Here is an 18547-nt window from a genome sequence, read left to right as displayed (position 1 = left end):
GGAGTGCGGCACTGCACCGACAGTGAGAATTCACTATTATATCTATACGGATCTGCATCACCAAGTCAACTCATTTTAATTTCTCCCCGCCATTCATGTAGCTAATAAGTCACATCCTTTACCCGCATGTCATTCTTCTCATTTGCCTCGTAGAAATTCTATATCTCGATACATGGGCACCGTCTTACCGCGAGAATTTTTCACTAAATTATTTTTAAAGACACGTAAAATATTTTTTACAATTATGTTTTATTATCTCCGCGCAGCAAAAATGGTAGTAATCGATGCTGAAAACGCGAGAGAAAATGTGAAAAACAAAACCGACGCACAGTGTCGTATGTATCGTATATTGCACGCCATTTTATTTGTTGGCTTACTAATAGTTTTGCTTTTTACGACCCGCTTCCCTTCCTCCTTCACCACTGACGACCTCTTTCGTGACTGTCTGGAGGAGACATTTATCTTCCCGTTTATTAATCAGCCTATGTTCTACTTGGCTCAAACCTGTCACTCTCTATGTCGCATTACATCAACAATTAACGTATTTACGAATAATCTCTTACAATGTGTTCATTAATTATTCCCCTTAAGGAATGAAATACAATAATTTTTCAACAGCTGAATGTCTAGCACCGACGCTTTCACACTTTACAGAGTTTGACGAGAAGTAATTTGTTCTTCAGTAACAACTACTCGTATTACCAACAACAGCCACCAATTCGTATACAATTCGCACCTCATATTCTTTACAAGAGCGGTTCATTTATTTCATGCGGATTGTTTTGAGAAAATTTATACACAAAATTTCTCCCTTCGTAACTGCTTGCGTACGGACGTTTCGTGCGACTAATCGCATTATCTATTCTAATCGAGGTCAACGCAAATCCTGGCACTTATCATGAAGAGCAGCGTATCGTGCTTTACCGCTTAACGAGGAATTCTATTGTAAATAACAAGGCACTGTCGTTATACGAGATACGTTGCCGCAATCACTTTGTCGCCAACGCCTTCATTACACAGGATTGAGCTCCGCACCGCATGCCGTATTACAGTTATTACGCATACGTTCGATATGTGTTTTCCGAGTTTTTCCGATTGAGTTTCTGGTCTGCCGTATGATTTGTTTTTTTCCTGAGGCTCCTCCAGCTGCTCAGGAAAGAAGAACATGATTCTACTGCCTGATAGGAGTTTTTCGGCTATGTGCAGGAAATGATAGACTGGATGTCGTATATCTCGGTGGTATCAACCCTGTGCTTCGTCGTGTTCTTCGCCGTGGGTCCCGGATCAATACCGTGGATGATCACGGCCGAACTGTTCTCGCAAGGCCCTAGACCCGCTGCTATGTCCATCGCGGTTCTCGTCAATTGGATGGCTAATTTTTTGGTTGGCATCGGTTTTCCAAGCATGAAGGTAAGACGACAGCGGCTCCGTTTTCGTTTTTTCTCTTCTTTTTTTTCAACTAAATCTTTTTTCTCTCATCTTCTTTTAAGGCGAACGATCGTAAACGGTAGACAATAGATCGTTAAGCAGAAAATTGGAATATTATGTATTATTATTACGTTGCCGTGTTATTAACTTAATAACGCGGTTATATCTTGGGTGCAAATTCAAGTTTATACAAACTTGCTACGCGCGCGTTTGTGTGTGTTACAGACTAGCCTTGAAAACTACACGTTCCTACCGTTCAGTGCATTTCTAGCTATCTTCTGGATCTTCACCTACAAGAAGGTTCCTGAGACCAAGAATAAAACATTCGAAGAGATTCTAGCTTTATTCAGGCATGGTAACGACAGGTATGCAGCACATAAGCAACTTACTACCTTCCCCAGTACGTACCACAATAGCTACGAACCACAAATGTTCTATAGCTGAATATTCTGCATCCGCCTCTTTAGTTTCTTTCAAAAGGAGTTTCTCTCTGGTAACCTTATTATAGATACATGTATATACATATGTATAACTTAAATTTGCAACAACTCCCTTTAATGTATCCCGTTCATTTTTGACTCGATACGTTTCAAAGCTAACATTAAATAAGAAAGTCGAATACACATTTTCAGATAAATAGCCGCACAACTTATTAACTATTAAATGCACATGGAAAAGAATTTAGAGACTTAGAAGAAATATTCATATAAATATACCGTACTTGGCGTATAATGTACTGTTATCAACATATCACATCCGTCCGAACAATTCAACTGTCCGTCCGTTCTACATTCGATAGCGACGCTGCTCGTTGTTTTGTAATCGGGACTTCTCGAATCTTCAAGAGACAGTTTTATAATTTATTACAACGATTCTCTCTTTCTATTGTATTATACTCGTCGGGGTAGTATATTATGCTACGCAATTTTGCATGCATCGCTGTTTGTTCGAAGCAATAATAGGAGTTGAACTGTGATAAAATTTCGTTCTTAGGGGAAGGATATTAAGTTTTATTTATATACATGGACATTTGTACATATTTAAGTAGTTGTAATTTTTACCCAAAAATTTCGTCACGTTTGGTTTCCTTTTAGTGCGAATCTCGATATTTCGAATTTTTTTTTTATTAAGCTGTTGCAAAGAAAATACATTTTTACATACATTTGCGAATAACATGCTAATCGACTGCAAATAGAAGAAATAATGTGCACAATACATTGCAAATCATGTAATGAGATTATTGTATGAGAAAAGCGTAAAAGAAAGAACAATATCTATAGGTTATTAGCTTCTCGAATCTCAAAATGTAAACCAAAGAACGCAATTTTAACATCTCGTCTACGAAATATTGTGAAAGTACAAATCAGCTATCTTGCTCTTGATTTTCACAGCCTAGATAATACTCTGTTAAATTTTCGGGAAAAAATCGTAAGAATGTGTCTGCTCTATGTTGCGTAACAATTGATCGATGATATAAATAATCTTATTTCATTTATTAATTATTAAAGAAATTGCGATTTTTTTCGAATAATTGTTATCTATAAGAGACACATTATTTATTCGAGTCGCGAGAGTTGGAGATTTCTTACTGTTATATTTTCAAGGCCAAATGGATATATATTTTATTTGTTTAACTTACTGTACACATGTATCATTTCAATAAATTGATTATTTCATGGTTCTCTGGGTAAAGATTTTCGTTGATTTCCGTGTTTCGTTACTACGATGACGACGACTGTGTTCGATATATCGTAACTGTGCTTTCTGTGTTATTGGGAGCAGGAGCAGCTTGCGGGACAGCAGACTTTATGGGTGAGTCCTGCTACACACATTTCCTGTTACTGTGGTGGCTTTGTTACAGTTTATTATGAACGAACATGCCAATTACTACCTAACTGCATGAAAATAAATGATCAAAGACACCACTAATTATGTATATCCAGAAAAGGGATTATTTTTTATATATCGAAAAAAATAGTTTTTAAATTATCTAATAAATAAGATGATTTTTCGTGCAAAAAAAATTGATTTAAAATCATCTTACACAAAATATTTTCATGAAAAATACATAACGAACATTGAAACAAACATTTTTCTCTTATCACATAAACTTTATTATTGTAGCTTTTTTTTTTAGAGAGAAATGCAACTTTTAAGATATACTTAATTGGGAGTGATCGATTGTTTAAAAAATAATCCCGATCCCAACCCTGCGATTATGATAACTTTGGTCGAAAGGCCTGGCATGTCAAAACATCTTTACTTACTATCAGCTCATGTGCGTACTCCATTTCATTGCGTAATCAGTCAGGCTGACTAAAAGAGACAGATATACATAGCTGCATGGACAGTTGTTATCATATATAAATTGTTCGTTTTTCTTTTGTGAAGATACATTTCACAGTTTCTAAAAGTTCGTCAGGGCTATTATGTAATGCCGATGTACATCCATCGCGGTCTGCGATAGCTCCAGCGGTAACGCATAATTCCGCAGTCTATCACTGCCATTTGAAAACCGTTCTTCTTTTTTTTTTTCGCCTCGAATAAATTGTCGTGTTTACAACCGCGTCAATCGCGTGTTCTCGCACTTCGCCGTGCTTCACTGTTCGAATTCGAAAACAAGAGGAAACTTTTGCTTCTGCGAAAACACTCGTCGCGGTGAAAGATCATCTACATAACAGCCCCGATCACTTGACTTCCTCCTGGAGCCTTGTATTTTACAGCATGCTCCTTTTAGTACCTACATATACAATGCCCAGTAAATGTTTCGGCGACAGGCAGAGTCTTGGAACAGTTTTTTATGTCGATAGTTGGCACGAGTTTATGGCGCTGTAACTGTGCGACTGCATGTTAGTGCTTACGTTACTGTTTGGCGTATCAAAGTTGATTCCTGAATTGTGTCGAGAGACACGATGTCAGATGTGTTTTTGTGATCGACGAGCGGACGCGGCAGAGACTGCCGCTTTTTGCATCGTTTTATAATCGCCGTTCGTCGTTCGTGTAAAAAGCCGCAAGCGATAATTTATCTATGTGGTCTGTGTTTCGTTCATTTTTGCGAGGATCGATAAATTTTCCTTATTTGAACACAGTGTAGCTGTCGACAAACTTGCTAACTTACAAAGTGTATTCTTTTTTTTGTTTTATCTTCCAGTTTCTTTTTTCTTCCTTCACGATTTCTTTTGACCAAGGTTTTGCCGAAACATTCGAAGAATTCTATTCTCGTTAGGGATAAAGTGGTAGCTGGTTACACGTTGCTTATGGTTTAGCAAAAGTTTCTTGAATTTGTTTGTTCCGAGACAGACTGATTAAGAAATATCTCTGTGTTTATAATCGGATGGTAATTAATAAGGATCGGAGGTGATGCACTTGGGCTTTCTCGTTTGTATTGACCGTAGGAAAGCATTCGCTAAGATATTGGTGATGGAGAGTTCGAGATACAAATACTAAATGTGTTTTATGAACTTACTCATTTGCCTGCAATCTTGTTTGCTTAATGAATAACATACTAACAAAATGATCGCTCTGCAGCTTGTGTTAAAGCCAATGTTTATGTTGACTTGTATCGACAATGTGGTTTAACTCTGGTCTTGTATTAGTCACTTGATTTTTCTTACTACTATATACTTCTATTTGTAGCATAAGCGATGAAAGGAAATATAATCGATCACAGTTTGCGCGATCCGACCTCGATATACGACCGATCTGTAAAACTTTTTCGTTGAAAAAAATTTCAAAGCAGCGCTGAAATAAAATTAAACTTTTGCTATCAAAATTTATTTATTACAGTTCACTGCAAAACCGGGATATTAGTGTCAAGTCGGGATTTAGTGTCAAACTAAATTTGAAAAGAGTAGTTTATATCTATTACGTCACGTTCTAATTAGGAGCCATGTTAGATATAGATCACACATCATTTATCTTGTGTGTCACTTTATCCTTACAAAGTTTGTGACTACTGATTTTGATTATCGGAAAGTACAGTACGTTTTTTAGCTACGCCAGTCGATTAGTGACTATAGCTGCGGTAGTTCGACATATACGAGTCATCGATGTTGCGTCGGAGAATATATTAGAGAGGAAACTTTCTTTTTCTTTTATTCGTCCACGTAGGATGCATTATGCGTATACACGTTTTAGAGAACAAGCTTGTGATACGTGCAAGTATATCCGCGCGAAGATAGGATTTTTCGGAAACCAAAAACGATTCGAGGCTCGATGGCCATGTAAACGTTGTTGTCTTACAGGGAAGAGGAGCTCGCCACTAACTCTAGCAAGGAGACCGTCCTATCAGACGCCACCACTGTCAACCATACCCACGCTACCGATAAATCTAAACATTGAGAACTAGAGTTCTAATCAGCAATCGATTTTGTCCTTCATTCATTAAAAGAACAAAACAATATCGTAGATCACCTGGCGCCAGGAATTATTATTAATCTATACATTGTTACCAATATAACAGAAATTTAGTAAGTCTATTATAGCGTGAAACTGTTAATCGATACTGTGTAATCGACATACACTACGATTCGACCTCGAGATTCATTAGTATAATACGAATATTTCGGCATCACCGAATAAGGCGTTCTGTGTTGTAAAATAAATCTGTTTGTTTATTTAATTACCCGGATTGAGTTTTTTTTTCTTCCACTTTCTTGAGTTATGTGCACCGTGTCCTGCGCAGGATGGACCGGCAGGCTCGAACTCGTGATTTCTCGTTCGAGTAGCAACGCAAAGCGAAATCGCAGTTTAAGCGGCCACTCCACGAGAAATCATATCCTTTCTGCACCGAGATACTTATGTATGTGTTTTATAATTTGGTTTGTCAAATTTCTTTCACCTTTTGGCAGGACATTGTTTCTCTATAAATTCTTAGGTGTAATTTGCCACAGGCTACTGAATAAAATGTTTGATTCTTTTAGTAAGTATACATATACATATAAATTCTACTACACAGGCCAGTGAAACGCTGTAATAGTACAAGATTAGAAACTGTGAAATGAATCATTATATATATATACATATATATTGTCAAGTATAATACGTGCCGCACGAGTACAACTGTGCATCCATGGATCCGTGAGTCACACGCACGGATTCGTGGAGTCATTCGTCTCAAGATCCGTGAATCCATCCAGTTGTGGATTTACGGATCTCCGAGTCCACGCCTTGATGGATTTATAAGTAATGAATACATGAATCGTAACAGATGGTAAAAGGAGTCAAATGTCATTAATTTTATATACATCCGTTGATCCGTAACGGAAGCGTTGAATAACTTAGGGCCGAATTCAAATAACTAGCTGAATCATCATCTCAGATGCGTTAGGAGCATCGTTTTTATTCCATTTATCATCCCATCATGTAGAACGCGCGTTCAGCGAAAAACGGGCCGACATTTTCTTCCTTCTGTAAATTTTGCATTTTATGTTCACCTTGCATATTCTAGCTGTGTTTTTCCTTACATTCAATCATCAGTCATTGTTCAAAAGCATATCATCAAATTTATAAGTTCAGCCGATCATGTTGCAGTATAATGATAATTTTGACGAGTTCATAGTGAAATCGTAATAACGGTATAGCTGGCTCCAAAAGACTCGTGATTCATCGAATCCGAGTGAAAGCGATTAATTAGGAACTAAATTAGGAACACGAATAATGACGAATGATGAGATTAAGTCGTAAATTCGTGGTGTATTTTGTACGTGTATGCTGCAAAACACGGTGCATGCCGAATCGGTGCTCCGGACGAAGATTTGTGTAATGCGGAAAAACAAAAGCCAAACAAAAAAAAAAAAAAAAAAATAACAAAGAATCAACCTGAAATATGATTTTGAAGAAGTGAAAACTTGGACAAGTCGCGTGATGTTTTACAGGAGCATGCTAAACTGTGTGAATGCATTAGAGGGACACATACCGCCAGCAGAGAGCGCAGCCCTGATGGTGGCAGAGGAGAAGCCACATCCTGATTCATGTAAGGCTTAAAAAAAACCTGAGCAACATCATCCACACGATAATTTGTAACCCCCTGTCACCCCTGTCCAAGACAAACAATTCTTTAAGCGCAGCTGCAAAATAACGATCGAGGTGGGATGCTTGTCTCCCGGTCCGTTGCGATGATTAGGGGTGATCAGGTGTTCTCGGCGAGCTCGATCTCTTTATCTCGCCGACAAATAGATTGTTGCACCTCTTTTTCATCGACAATATCTTGGTAATTATGCGAAATCGATGTATCACGTATCTCATACGCACTACCTGATCCTACCAAACTCAACTCGATGTTAAACTTTCTGGAGCAGTTTTCTTTTCACTGCTTGGAACTTTCATAAATTTGCAAATTCTTTATTTTATATCATGCTGTCGTTCCGCAATTCATATTATCATGTTTAAGATATTTTTTGACAATTTCTTTTCACGCCTGATCACACCTTATCATGCATCAAATTTCTACCATATTTTTTCCGTTAGTTCCATTTTCGAAAGAGCATTGTAAAATCAAAATGTATGTACAACAAACTAAGATTGAGCACTCTGTTCTAAGCGAAAGATTATACAAATATTAATAACTAATATATGAAAAAAATATTAATGCAGCAGATTATCAAATATACAGGAATTGTTTGCCGTGTGTCGCTTTATGCGCATACCCATCATTCTGCATGTCATAATGCCGTATATGTATGTTCGTAAGTTTTCCTGATTTGTAGTTTCATTGTGGAACATCTGTTTTGAATTTATTTGCGAACGTTTCTTTTCTGCTTTCAGTATAATTCAAAAGTGCAGAAGCGTCAAAGTGCTGGTTATACGACTGTCAAAGTATACATTGTGCCGCTTCACGCTACGACAAGACACACACGAGTGGTCATAGCGAGAACATTATTCATCTTTAGTTACCTTTTTGCGTTCACAACAGCAAAATTACGACGGAGTTACATTAATGTCGAAGTAGTGCTATATCGAAAAGTTAGAAATTTCAGTCTATTTATAATTATTCATTCATTCATTCATTCATTCATTCATTCATTCATTCATTCATTCATTCATTCATTCATTCATTCATTAGAATAATTGCACACAGTTATCGATTACTTTTTAAGCTCTCGTCCGTCTGCGAGAAAGATTAAATTTCGAGTTAAATCCAAAAGAGATACTCTCCCTCGCTCATTCACGAATTTTTGTTTTCACTTTACGTAATGATTTACGTTCAACGTTAATCTGGTAGTTCTACTTTTTGGCTTCCTTTGTTTCTCACACTGCTTGGGTTAGGCACTCTTATGACATACACCGGAGACTCGCTGGATTTTTGGAGTTTCCGCTCACCAATAGAGCTTATTTTTCTGACAATGTATATATATATATATACATCAAGTAGTCATGTATTGAAGATGCATCCCAGAGACAAGCTGTGCAGCGAAATTACGTTATAAAATCGAATGGTCGAGCATCTCAAAACATTGCCTTCAGAGAGCAACAATTTCTTGGCAATATCCTTCTCGCGCGACATCCTGTAATAAACTACAAACAATATGCTTCAGAATAATAAGCTCTATATATATCTATATATTACATAACGTCTACTTATCGTCATCTCTGTGCAACATATGACAGTTTTCCATCTTATATCGTATCTACACTTTGAACTTAATTATGCTATGTAATTTCACGAAACGAGAAGTTGGTAGATATTCAAATACTGCTTTGTTTCTACGAATATTATATCGTACATATACGTATATTATGCGCTATCGACACTGGCCTTTGTAGTAGTTTAAAGGGAGGCAGGCCAATGTGAAACTCTACGTTGATACATACTGTACCGATATAGCATCTGTGAAGTTGAAGGCAATCCCGGTGCGAGGACACTTGTTTCGTTAATGTTGACGAATTCTTAGGCCAATTGTACATAATTGTATACTTGGCGTTGTTGTTAATTTTAGTACGATGCTGTACAAACAACTTTTGCAGCATGAATAATGTAACAGGCATGAGCGCATGAATGTAATCTCTAGTGCGTAGGATCAAAGAGCAATTTTATCTCCCGTGAAAGTTTCCAATCTCGGACGTTTGGCTTTGAAAACGTTAATGATATAATTAATAATTGTAATTGACATATCCGTAAAGAAGAGAAGGGCACGAATATATTCTTACTAATGTACAAATGAGTATGTCAAATGCTTTCGGTATAACAAATTGATAGTTTTTTATCAGAATGTTCAGATACGAGTTCTGGACAGACAATATAAATAACGATATTGCTATTTTATATTGATAATTCTATAAATCGTGTTTAACATGTGAAAAGTTTTACTTGAAGATATTCCGCAGTGGACGAGCGGTAATAATTGTTTCGCAAGTGGCAGAGACGCGCGTTGCTCTCTTATCTCCTTAAACACTGATTATACATGTATCTAACTCTCCGTATAGATAAATATTAATTATCTGAACGCGAGTGACCTTCTTTCTGGCCAGTTTTTATAAATACGCTTAAATTGCATGAGATTAGCTCTGAGATTTGAGAATAGTGGCTACAAAGAAGGAGCTTATTAGGTACATCGTGTTTAATTTTGAGAATAATTGCTGAACGCGAGGGCGAATAATCACATTTCCCAGCTGTGACGTGCTGTGTTCGTGTTTTCGAGAGAGTATTTTCGACAAAAGAGATTATCGTATCGTTGAAGTCTGTCACAACGAATTAATTCCGACCAGGGAAGGCTGAAACGACGACCGAGGGAACAGTAGAAGCTTGCTTGCTGTCTTATGAAATACATATACATATATATATATATATTATATATCTATACACTTTAGAGCGTGAGATGTGTCCGGAAAGTAGTAGACGAGCATTTATATACATATTTCACGCAGCGCGGCCGTACGCGCGCGTGGAGGAAGTGTCGCGTATACGCGAGACTAACGTGCACCCCACAGTTGTGTTTGCAGCTGGATCCGAGCGCTCTTCCGTCGCTCCCGCTCAGCCGGAGAGACCACCGCCCCCGCTTCCCCCGCCACGCTTTCCGAACAGCGGTGTCTGACAATGGGAAACAGCTCCTCTTAATATCGGTAACCTAGTGATCATGAACGCGCCGATACCGTTACCGCTGCTGCTCACCACCAGCAGCCTCAGCCTGGAGACGCAGCTTTACGAGATCATCACCGAGAGCAGCAAGGCGTGCGCGGCCTTTCTGCGGAACAGCCTGCGCCGCGCGACCAGTCTCGGCTGGAGCGCGACCGAGAACTTCGAGACGACGACGACGACGACGACGACGAGCGAGATAATGATGTACAACGAGCACTGAGCGAGAGAACCGCAGCGGGGCGGCCGCGGGTGTCGACGCGATCGTCGATCGCGATCGAACGACTGCAATTCGCGAGGCGGAACGTCGCGAGAGATCTTTTGATCGGCATATTTTCAGCGATGCGGGAACGAGCGTCCCTTGGTTGGTCGATCGCGTCTCTCTGTCTATCTCTGCGTGAGCTAAGTCAGGCTCGGCGAAGGGCACAGGGGGTCGATCGGAGTGATTGCCGAATGAGCGTGTACTCGAACGCTGAAATGTAACAACGCGATATTTTTTTCCAAATGATACAACTGAGACGGAACGCTGTTTCTCTTAATCGTTTCGCGATATCTATTGAAGCTATGTAGCTATCACTTTCATCGTCGTTCAACAAATATTCTAGTGTTTCGTTTACCGCGCATTGAAATTATTCCGATCGAGCTTACGTGCCTCGCAATGGTGCTCAGCGACGATAAATTAATTCAGGAGGTCGCGAAATGTTTCGAAAATAAAATAAATACGTTACGAGAGAATACGCCTGAATCAGCGCTCGGTCGCTTAGCGGGCTGATTTCGAAAGATGTCGAGTTGATGTTGAAGCAGAGGCGGCACGATCCCCCTGGCAAGAGCGCAGTGGAGCGCTTTCCGCTCTTCCTCAGACGGCAGGAGACACCGTGCGCGCGCGCGCGCGCGCGCGTTGACGAAAGGACGATGAGACGAGCACGCGATCGAGATAGATTAATCGAAATGTTGCGAAAGTGATTTGTGCCTAGATGTATGCTTGGAAAAGGGGAACATACGAGAATTGCCACGTACTACGAGTAACTCGGACTTCGTGCGACATCGAAGGATATCGAAACGTGAATCGGCAGACGCGACAGCGGGGGCGACAAGCTCGCGAAAGGGGGATGCTCTTCGTCCGAAACCCTCCCCGCGTCGCAAATCCCCCCCCCCCCTCTTCGTTCACGGACGGGGGCGAACGTGTATCTATATATAACTTCACTTTTATATCATTGATTTTCTAGGACTCATGTCGGGACTACGTGTCGTTTTTGTATCACACTGTCCTCTGTACGATTCATCGCACCGTGTTGTGTATTATTAGGCCGTGCGCTGTTACTTCCGCGACGACGGGACGACGAATGGGATAAAGGGTGTACTGTGCGCGCGACTGCCATTGCAACCCGCAAAACAAATTCAAAAGATTACGAACTGCCCTCGAGACACTGTGATATTTTCTTTTCGTCACTTCCGGCGTTCGATCCCGGAATTATCGAGAGCGAGTGTACGCTGCTTGCCGAATTCGTTCACTTCGCGAAAGGGATAGTCTCGATTGCTTTCTGAATAAATGAGGATTACAATGATTCGAAGTGTTTAAAAGTGAGAGGATGAAATGATAGAAAAATTTGTCGCTTAGAGCATTTTAATCCCTATGAAAAATTGGAGAGTTAAAAGGAATGGAAATTACAGAAATGCCAGTTCCTTTTACTTCACCCATTTTCGAAGGTACAATTTTGAGGCGAGGCTAGCGATTTTTGGTTGAATTTTTCGGAATCAGGAGACAGGAAAAGGAATACCTGCCTTTATAAGTCGCGGTGTGTAACAGTGCGTTAACGAACAAGTATCATAGCGACTCTCGTATCAAAGATCTCAAATTGGGCATCGACCAATTGCATTAAATTAATGTTAAAAAAAAGAATCACACGAGATTAGCTTATCTTTCGATTAGCCGCGAATTAACGACGTACGCGATCACGTCGAACTCATACGGTGCCTCTCGACCGCAGTATATTCACGAACCAATCAACCATATTTTATCTTATAAAACGCAGGGTACACTACAGCACATTTTTCGTTTCGGTCGAATGAATGTGTCGATTCCTAATATAATTACTCACGCCTCGGATACTTCTGCAATATATTTCTCCGCCGATCGGAGTATATAAACCTAAAAGGTCTAAACTGGAGAACATAATTTTGCAAAAGAAACAAAAAATAAAATTCAAAAACATTTATTTTGCAAAATTATAAATTTCTAATCTCCAAAATTGGTTCTTTATCAAGAGAGTTTTATTTCGATCCTGAATTATTGCTTCTCAGTCGACTCGACGATTGTCGGTGCGTTCACCGCGACGGGAATCGGCACCACCTCGGCCGAATCGCGAAATCAATAACAGCAGCCTGTCTGCGCAGAGGCATGCCTTTTCTTACTCCGCCATTGATCTTTCTTCCCTCCCTGTTATCGATCTTTTTAACGGAAGTGCACGCGATTCGATATTTCGGGACTCCGAGGGAGACGATAATCCCTCCCTAACGTACTGTACATACGTGTATATACTTGTATACTTCTACCGTACTTGAGAGAGACGTCGCTGAACCAGCAAGTGTATAATAATCCTATATAACCGGAAATAGCGTACTCCGTTTCTCGCTAAAGTAGCATTATCGACGAGTGACAAACGTGGACGAGTATATATCTCCATCGATTCAGAGCCGTTTTAGATTCTAAATATTTCGATCGAAATACTAATCGAGCATCGTGACACTCTTTTGAGAAACCCATTCTCTTTCGCAATAACACGAATCGACGAAATTGGCGGTAATTGCATTTGTGGCTATCGTTCTATCGTTTGTCGTTTTTACGTTGCACTCATGTCTGCTACATGAAAAAAAAAAGCTCGGGCGAAACGCGCGGGCGCGATCTGATGAATTCGTAGACTCGTAAATCGTTGGATCGGTATGGATCCATGAGTATTGTGCAAAGACGACTTACCCCTCTCGCTCTTCTGACAATGACGAATGAATCCATGTATCCAAACGTTCATAAATATGACTCGATGAAATTCAGCCTGTGTCTCGATCGGACCACGCTGTAACAAAAAATTGAAAGGAATCGATGAACATTTATCTTGTAGTATTACGAAACTTTAATCACTTCAAAATCACTAAGTAACGCTTGACATCTTTGAATTTCTTTCTACTCTATTCTATTCATTTCATTCTTCTACAATAACTCGAATGATTCATTAACATTAAAATTAACTCTTTCAGCAAAAGTAAGATATAATATTTCTTTTATAACAATTATTTGATTTATTTTGCTAAATTTTATTTCGTCAAAATCTATAAAGATTAAACTAATGTGTTAACAGTAAAAAAAAAGAATGTCAAAAATGCTTCTATTAATCTATAATTTTGAAAGTTAGTCCCATAACTGTACGGGATGAATTTCTGGCTATTTCTTTCAAAGCAGCTCTATTTTGCACGGTGAACGCGACTTGAATCGGCACGCTGTTTCGAATATCGCGACGTAAACGCAATATAATATTTAGAATAGAGAGGATAACACTGAACACACTGAGAAAGAAGTATCCAAATGGAAATCACGTGCGAAACGCGTCGTATATCATTCGAATGAGTAACCAAGGAAGTTTTTAATTATAAGCTGTCCAAAACATACAGAATCAGTGAGAAAGGCAATAAAAGCTATATTGAACTGAAAAAAATCTATGCTAAAGTAGATCTCCTTGCATTATGAGTATTATCAGAGAATCCAGAATACTATATTAATTATCGATAACTATAGGATAGGCGTATATATACATATAGAAACTATATATAGCTACTAGATGATAGTAGCACGGCGTAACAAGCTAATTAATATAATTGGAAACTTCACCAAAACGGGCGAATAAACTCTCTCTCTCTTTCTCTCTCTCTCTCTCTCTTTCACACCTGTGCAATGATTGTATAATAATTATATCGCGGACCGAGTATCGCCAATATATCTCCATTTTGAAATCATTACAAGCTTATAACAAAATCTAACGAACGCGGTAACCATCGAGAGACGGATGTACGTCCGATTATTTTGACTCAAACTAGACGCGTTGAGTCCGAAAAGATACTCGACGTGTATCTTGCGTTACGCCGCAGTAAAAAAAAAAAGTTGCGAACGCGCGTTCGGTATTATTGTAGCTGTAAAACTATCCGACTTCATCGTGCTGCGACAACCTGCGAAACCTTCTTTCAATCACCACCTTACCGAGAAAAGGCATGCTGCGATATGTGTTCACGAAAGACAGATGATTGGCACCAAAAGAAGAAAAAAAAAAAAAAAGGATATCACACGCGCGGCAATTTCTATCCTCGAGATACAGTGTGCCGTATATAAAATCAGAGTTCTCTTACTGAGATCTGTAAGTGAGTTACGAAAGGCTGTGTTTCCCCTCTGCGCGCATTGCACGTAGAGCGTATTACTTCGAGAGAGCGTCAGCGGGAGTCAGCCCTTCATAACCCCTTATGTAAAAAAGAATTCACTTATCTGTAATTGACCCACGTATAATACTATAACAAATAATTCGTTTCTAAAAAAAATTGTAATAACATATACATATATACATATATTATTGAAAATGGCTACCTTAAAAATCGCGAAGACCTAATAATGTATTTCGCACTCACCACGACTTTGATAAGAAAATAAGCAATGATCGCATCGCAATGGTTTCGAGTCAATGACACAATATTAAACTCATTGAGTATTACAACGTTCATAGAGCCTTAAAAGAAACGAAAAAAAATAAATAAAATAAAAGAAAAGAAAAAAAGCACGCGAAATTTCGAACAGTCCAGCAAAGTAAGTGATTACAATAACGATTTGTAAAATAAGTTCACTGCCACTCAAACGACTTGCGCCCCCTAGGTGAGCGCCAATATTCCGAGATGTGAATGTGTACAGTTATGTGAAAAGTATATTATATAATAACGTAATTATATTTACATATAAATGATATTAATTAGCATTATGTAAAACTAAATAGCATGTAACTGACACTAAGAGTGGTATACATACGTAGGATATAGGCAACAAGAAAAAAAAAAGAACACATTGATTGCAGAGCTATTCCAAGGAAAACATTTACGCCCGCTCATTTGTATATTATGATATTAAAAATTAGCACTAACATAAGTTCTCTCCGCTGAACGATAATCAAGTTCGATTGGTACACACTTTCCTTTCGCTTCTACAGTGTGAAAAGGGGCGTCTATTTTTAGCTGTGATTATAAGTTTTCTGATGACTCCAAACGAGAGATGTGTAACAGTTCTGATGAGATTTGATCATATATTTAATCAGCTTTCCATTGTGAGCGTGATCGACGATGCCGCGTAATAATGTATGTTGTTTCAGATTAATGTGTTGTTTAATACTTTGCAATTTTTCTCTCATATAAAACATGATGTTCTGTGTGATTCGCATTTGTTAAATGTTATGTAATCAAGTTCTTTTTATAAAAGCCCTTACATTCTCTGTGAAAATATTTTATTTACCTTACTACCGTTCCTGCAACGATAAATGCAAAAGAGCATGTGTATATCGTACTATCACAAAATCTATAAGTAAAAGCGTGTAGTATGTTAAAATAGAAAATGCTTTATCGATAAATTTATTTATTTTAATTTATACAAAAAACATTTTGACCTGCGAATATTCAGACAAAGTACAGAAATAAATTTCTCACTATACCTGATTATTATACATAATAGATGACATATCTAAAGATTGATATTTGCTTCACTAAAATACAAGATATAGAGCAGCGCTCGGAATTAGTTGCACATTTCGGGCCGATTCTGGAGACGACGCCTCCTGTCCCCCCACTACCGGCCGGCCGCTGGCGGCCGAGCCGCCGATAGCTCTGGTTCAAGAGCGTTTTATATTAGAAATAGGCTGGATTGTTTAGGCATCTCTCAGGAAATCGTAACATTTTCTTCACTACATAAATAATGTTTATTTTCATTAATACATAATATATATATTTAATTATTAATGAAAATAAACATTATTTATGTAGCAAAGAAAATATTATTATTTTTTGAGAGGTGCCTCAACAACCGAGCCTATTTCTTATATAAAACGCTCCTGCGCCAGAGCTATCGGCGGCTCGACCGCCAGCGGCCGGGCGGTAGTGGGGGAATAGGAGGCGTCGTCTCTTAAATTGGCTCGAAATGTGCAACTAATTCCGAGCGCTGATATAGAGCTTTGAAGAACTTGTATTTTATGGTTTGCATTCCTGATGATAAGGATCCAAAGTCCGAAAGTCTCTCCAAGTCGGAGGAAGTGCACTATGCAAGTGCAAGCCGCAGCGTTTGCAAGGTCCGCAAAATAAGTTATATAAACTGTGAAACCATGTCTGAAAATAAGAAAAAAGATAATAGACAATAGTTAGATAATAGGCAATCAAAATTGCAATTAATTAAATTCAATAACATAATATTTACAATAGATATGTAATTATTAATTACCATAAACGACCGTACTGCTAATTCGGGCAATGTAGGCGAATAGAAGTGCAACATTGCAGCATGCGCATTCTCCGTTACCTTGCGAAAGACTTTATACCTAGATTCTGTCCACAAATCCATCGTTTCACCATAACCTTTGACTATCACTCTTTCTATCATCAAACCTTTAAACGCCACCACTCCTTTCACGACTTGTCCTACTGTGACATGTAGCACTGCATTTGAAGTGAATGGGCGGACTGCGGATACCGACATGTCAGGAAACAATCGATCCAATGTTGCTATCATAGCATCCACTTGCCTATTCGCATATGCACATGAAAACCGATTAAAATCCAAGATTTTTATCTTTATCCTTATGTGATAAGACCAAGAATTCACACGTAAAAATTAATCAGAGACAGCTTACGTTTGAGGTACATTGTGATTGCTGGTTGGATATCTTCCTCTCTTCGCTCTACTCGAGCTGTGAATGTAAGATCTCTTTAGGGAGTTTTGGCTGAGTAATGCCTGAGCAACATTACTATATTCGTGAACTTTGTCTGCCCATTTATAGCTATTAACAAGTGTACTGTAAAGCGCCTGTCTTTCTTGGGTTGTCTCTTGGCTAAGATATGTTGTACTGGCTAAATTAAATGGACCTGGTGGTGGATTTAAACTGCTTATCACCTGTTCTACATCCCTGTGTTTTAAATAGCAAGTGTTAATTATCCATCATAACATAATATGCAGTTATCATTATCTAATATTATCTAATTTAAAATTAAGATTTATTATTTTAATTTTAAATATTACCTTAAATTAAGATTCACAGTGGTTAATAGTTCCTGTAACTCAAACAAATACTTAGATTCTTTATTCTCTTCTCCATGCTCTGCCCTCAAGCCATTTCCAAGGGATTCAAATACTTGTCCAACATTAGAACGAAGTACTTTGATAGCTGTCAGTGCTGTCTGTAATTGCTCCATACTTATGCCTATTAAAATATTGTTTTTTCATAATCAATAATCTGTATATTTCTCTCTCTCTTTCTCTCTCTTCATAGTTAAGAATATATAATCTATTTATGTTGACAGATAACAAAGGAGTATTGTCGAACAAATATACATAATACTGTACTTACACTTTTTTTATGAATAATAGTTTCCGATGTTCAGTCTTAATATCTTATTGTATATGAAACACCATAGAAAATAATTTTTCTTATAATTTAGGTGATAAAATAGTATGCTCTCTTCTTTCTTTCTATAACCTGCAGCAACATTTAATATGTTCCATTTTCTACCAATTGATAAAATCACACCATAAGAATATTGGAACAAATAATTTTTGTGTTCACTGCTTTTCAATTAGCATATGTTGTTTTAATACAAGACTAATCGTTTGAACAATCACTTCACACTTATTGCTTTCTTTTAGAATATATCATAGTCACATCTAAATAATAAATGCATGATGTCACCAGAGCCATTCTATAAAAATATAGAAAAAAAAGAAAATTTACTAGGTTTTTGGCCAATAAGACTGCGGATATTCTA

At 38.2% G+C, this 18547-nt stretch overlaps 2 protein-coding genes across 12 annotated transcripts in view; one reads left to right on the top strand and one right to left on the bottom strand.

Annotated features, from left to right (window-relative positions):
* Nucleotides 1-16014, top strand: part of Glut1 (Glucose transporter 1) — a 37101-nt gene extending 21087 nt beyond the window's left edge. For 4 of the 11 annotated variants that reach the window (XM_067355762.1, XM_067355757.1, XM_067355784.1 and 1 more), the window contains 5 exons: nucleotides 1186-1410; nucleotides 1654-1793; nucleotides 3211-3240; nucleotides 7305-7402; nucleotides 10357-16014. In XM_067355762.1, the coding sequence (XP_067211863.1) occupies nucleotides 1186-1410; nucleotides 1654-1793; nucleotides 3211-3240; nucleotides 7305-7402; nucleotides 10357-10460 (597 nt within the window). In that variant the 3' untranslated portion in view covers nucleotides 10461-16014. Of the gene's footprint in view, nucleotides 1-1185; nucleotides 1411-1653; nucleotides 1829-2060; nucleotides 3110-3210; nucleotides 3241-5672; nucleotides 6053-7304; nucleotides 7403-8193; nucleotides 8335-10356 lie in introns of those variants that run through there. The other 7 variants (XM_067355767.1, XM_012362739.2, XM_012362734.2 and 4 more) reach the window with 7 other exon arrangements.
* Nucleotides 16015-16137: 123 nt separating this feature from the next.
* MED27 (mediator complex subunit 27) lies at nucleotides 16138-18467 on the bottom strand. The gene is made up of 5 exons (XM_067355958.1): nucleotides 18133-18467; nucleotides 17805-17985; nucleotides 17419-17691; nucleotides 17010-17310; nucleotides 16138-16897 (listed from the first exon to the last, which is right to left on the bottom strand). The coding sequence occupies exons 2-5, from the start codon at nucleotides 17975-17977 to the stop codon at nucleotides 16763-16765; spliced, it is 882 nt and encodes a 293-aa protein (XP_067212059.1). The 5' UTR covers nucleotides 17978-17985; nucleotides 18133-18467; the 3' UTR covers nucleotides 16138-16762.
* Nucleotides 18468-18547: the final 80 nt, after the last annotated feature.

This window comes from Linepithema humile, chromosome 1, assembly GCF_040581485.1.
Source record: "Linepithema humile isolate Giens D197 chromosome 1, Lhum_UNIL_v1.0, whole genome shotgun sequence".
NCBI classification, from domain to species: Eukaryota; Metazoa; Arthropoda; class Insecta; order Hymenoptera; family Formicidae; genus Linepithema; species Linepithema humile.
The sequence above is the reverse complement of the archived record's forward strand: the minus strand, read 5'-3'. Positions and strand labels throughout refer to the sequence as shown.

Coding starts and splice junctions, on each gene's coding strand:
- MED27 (XM_067355958.1), bottom strand. CDS start 17,977: ATGGAGCAATTACAGACAGCACTGACAGCTATCAAAGTACTTCGTTCT. Junction 17,311..17,418: donor AATCACAATGTACCTCAAAC/GTAAGCTGTCTC, acceptor ATATGCGAATAG/GCAAGTGGATGCTATGATAG. Junction 16,898..17,009: donor TAGCAGTACGGTCGTTTATG/GTAATTAATAAT, acceptor TCTTATTTTCAG/ACATGGTTTCACAGTTTATA.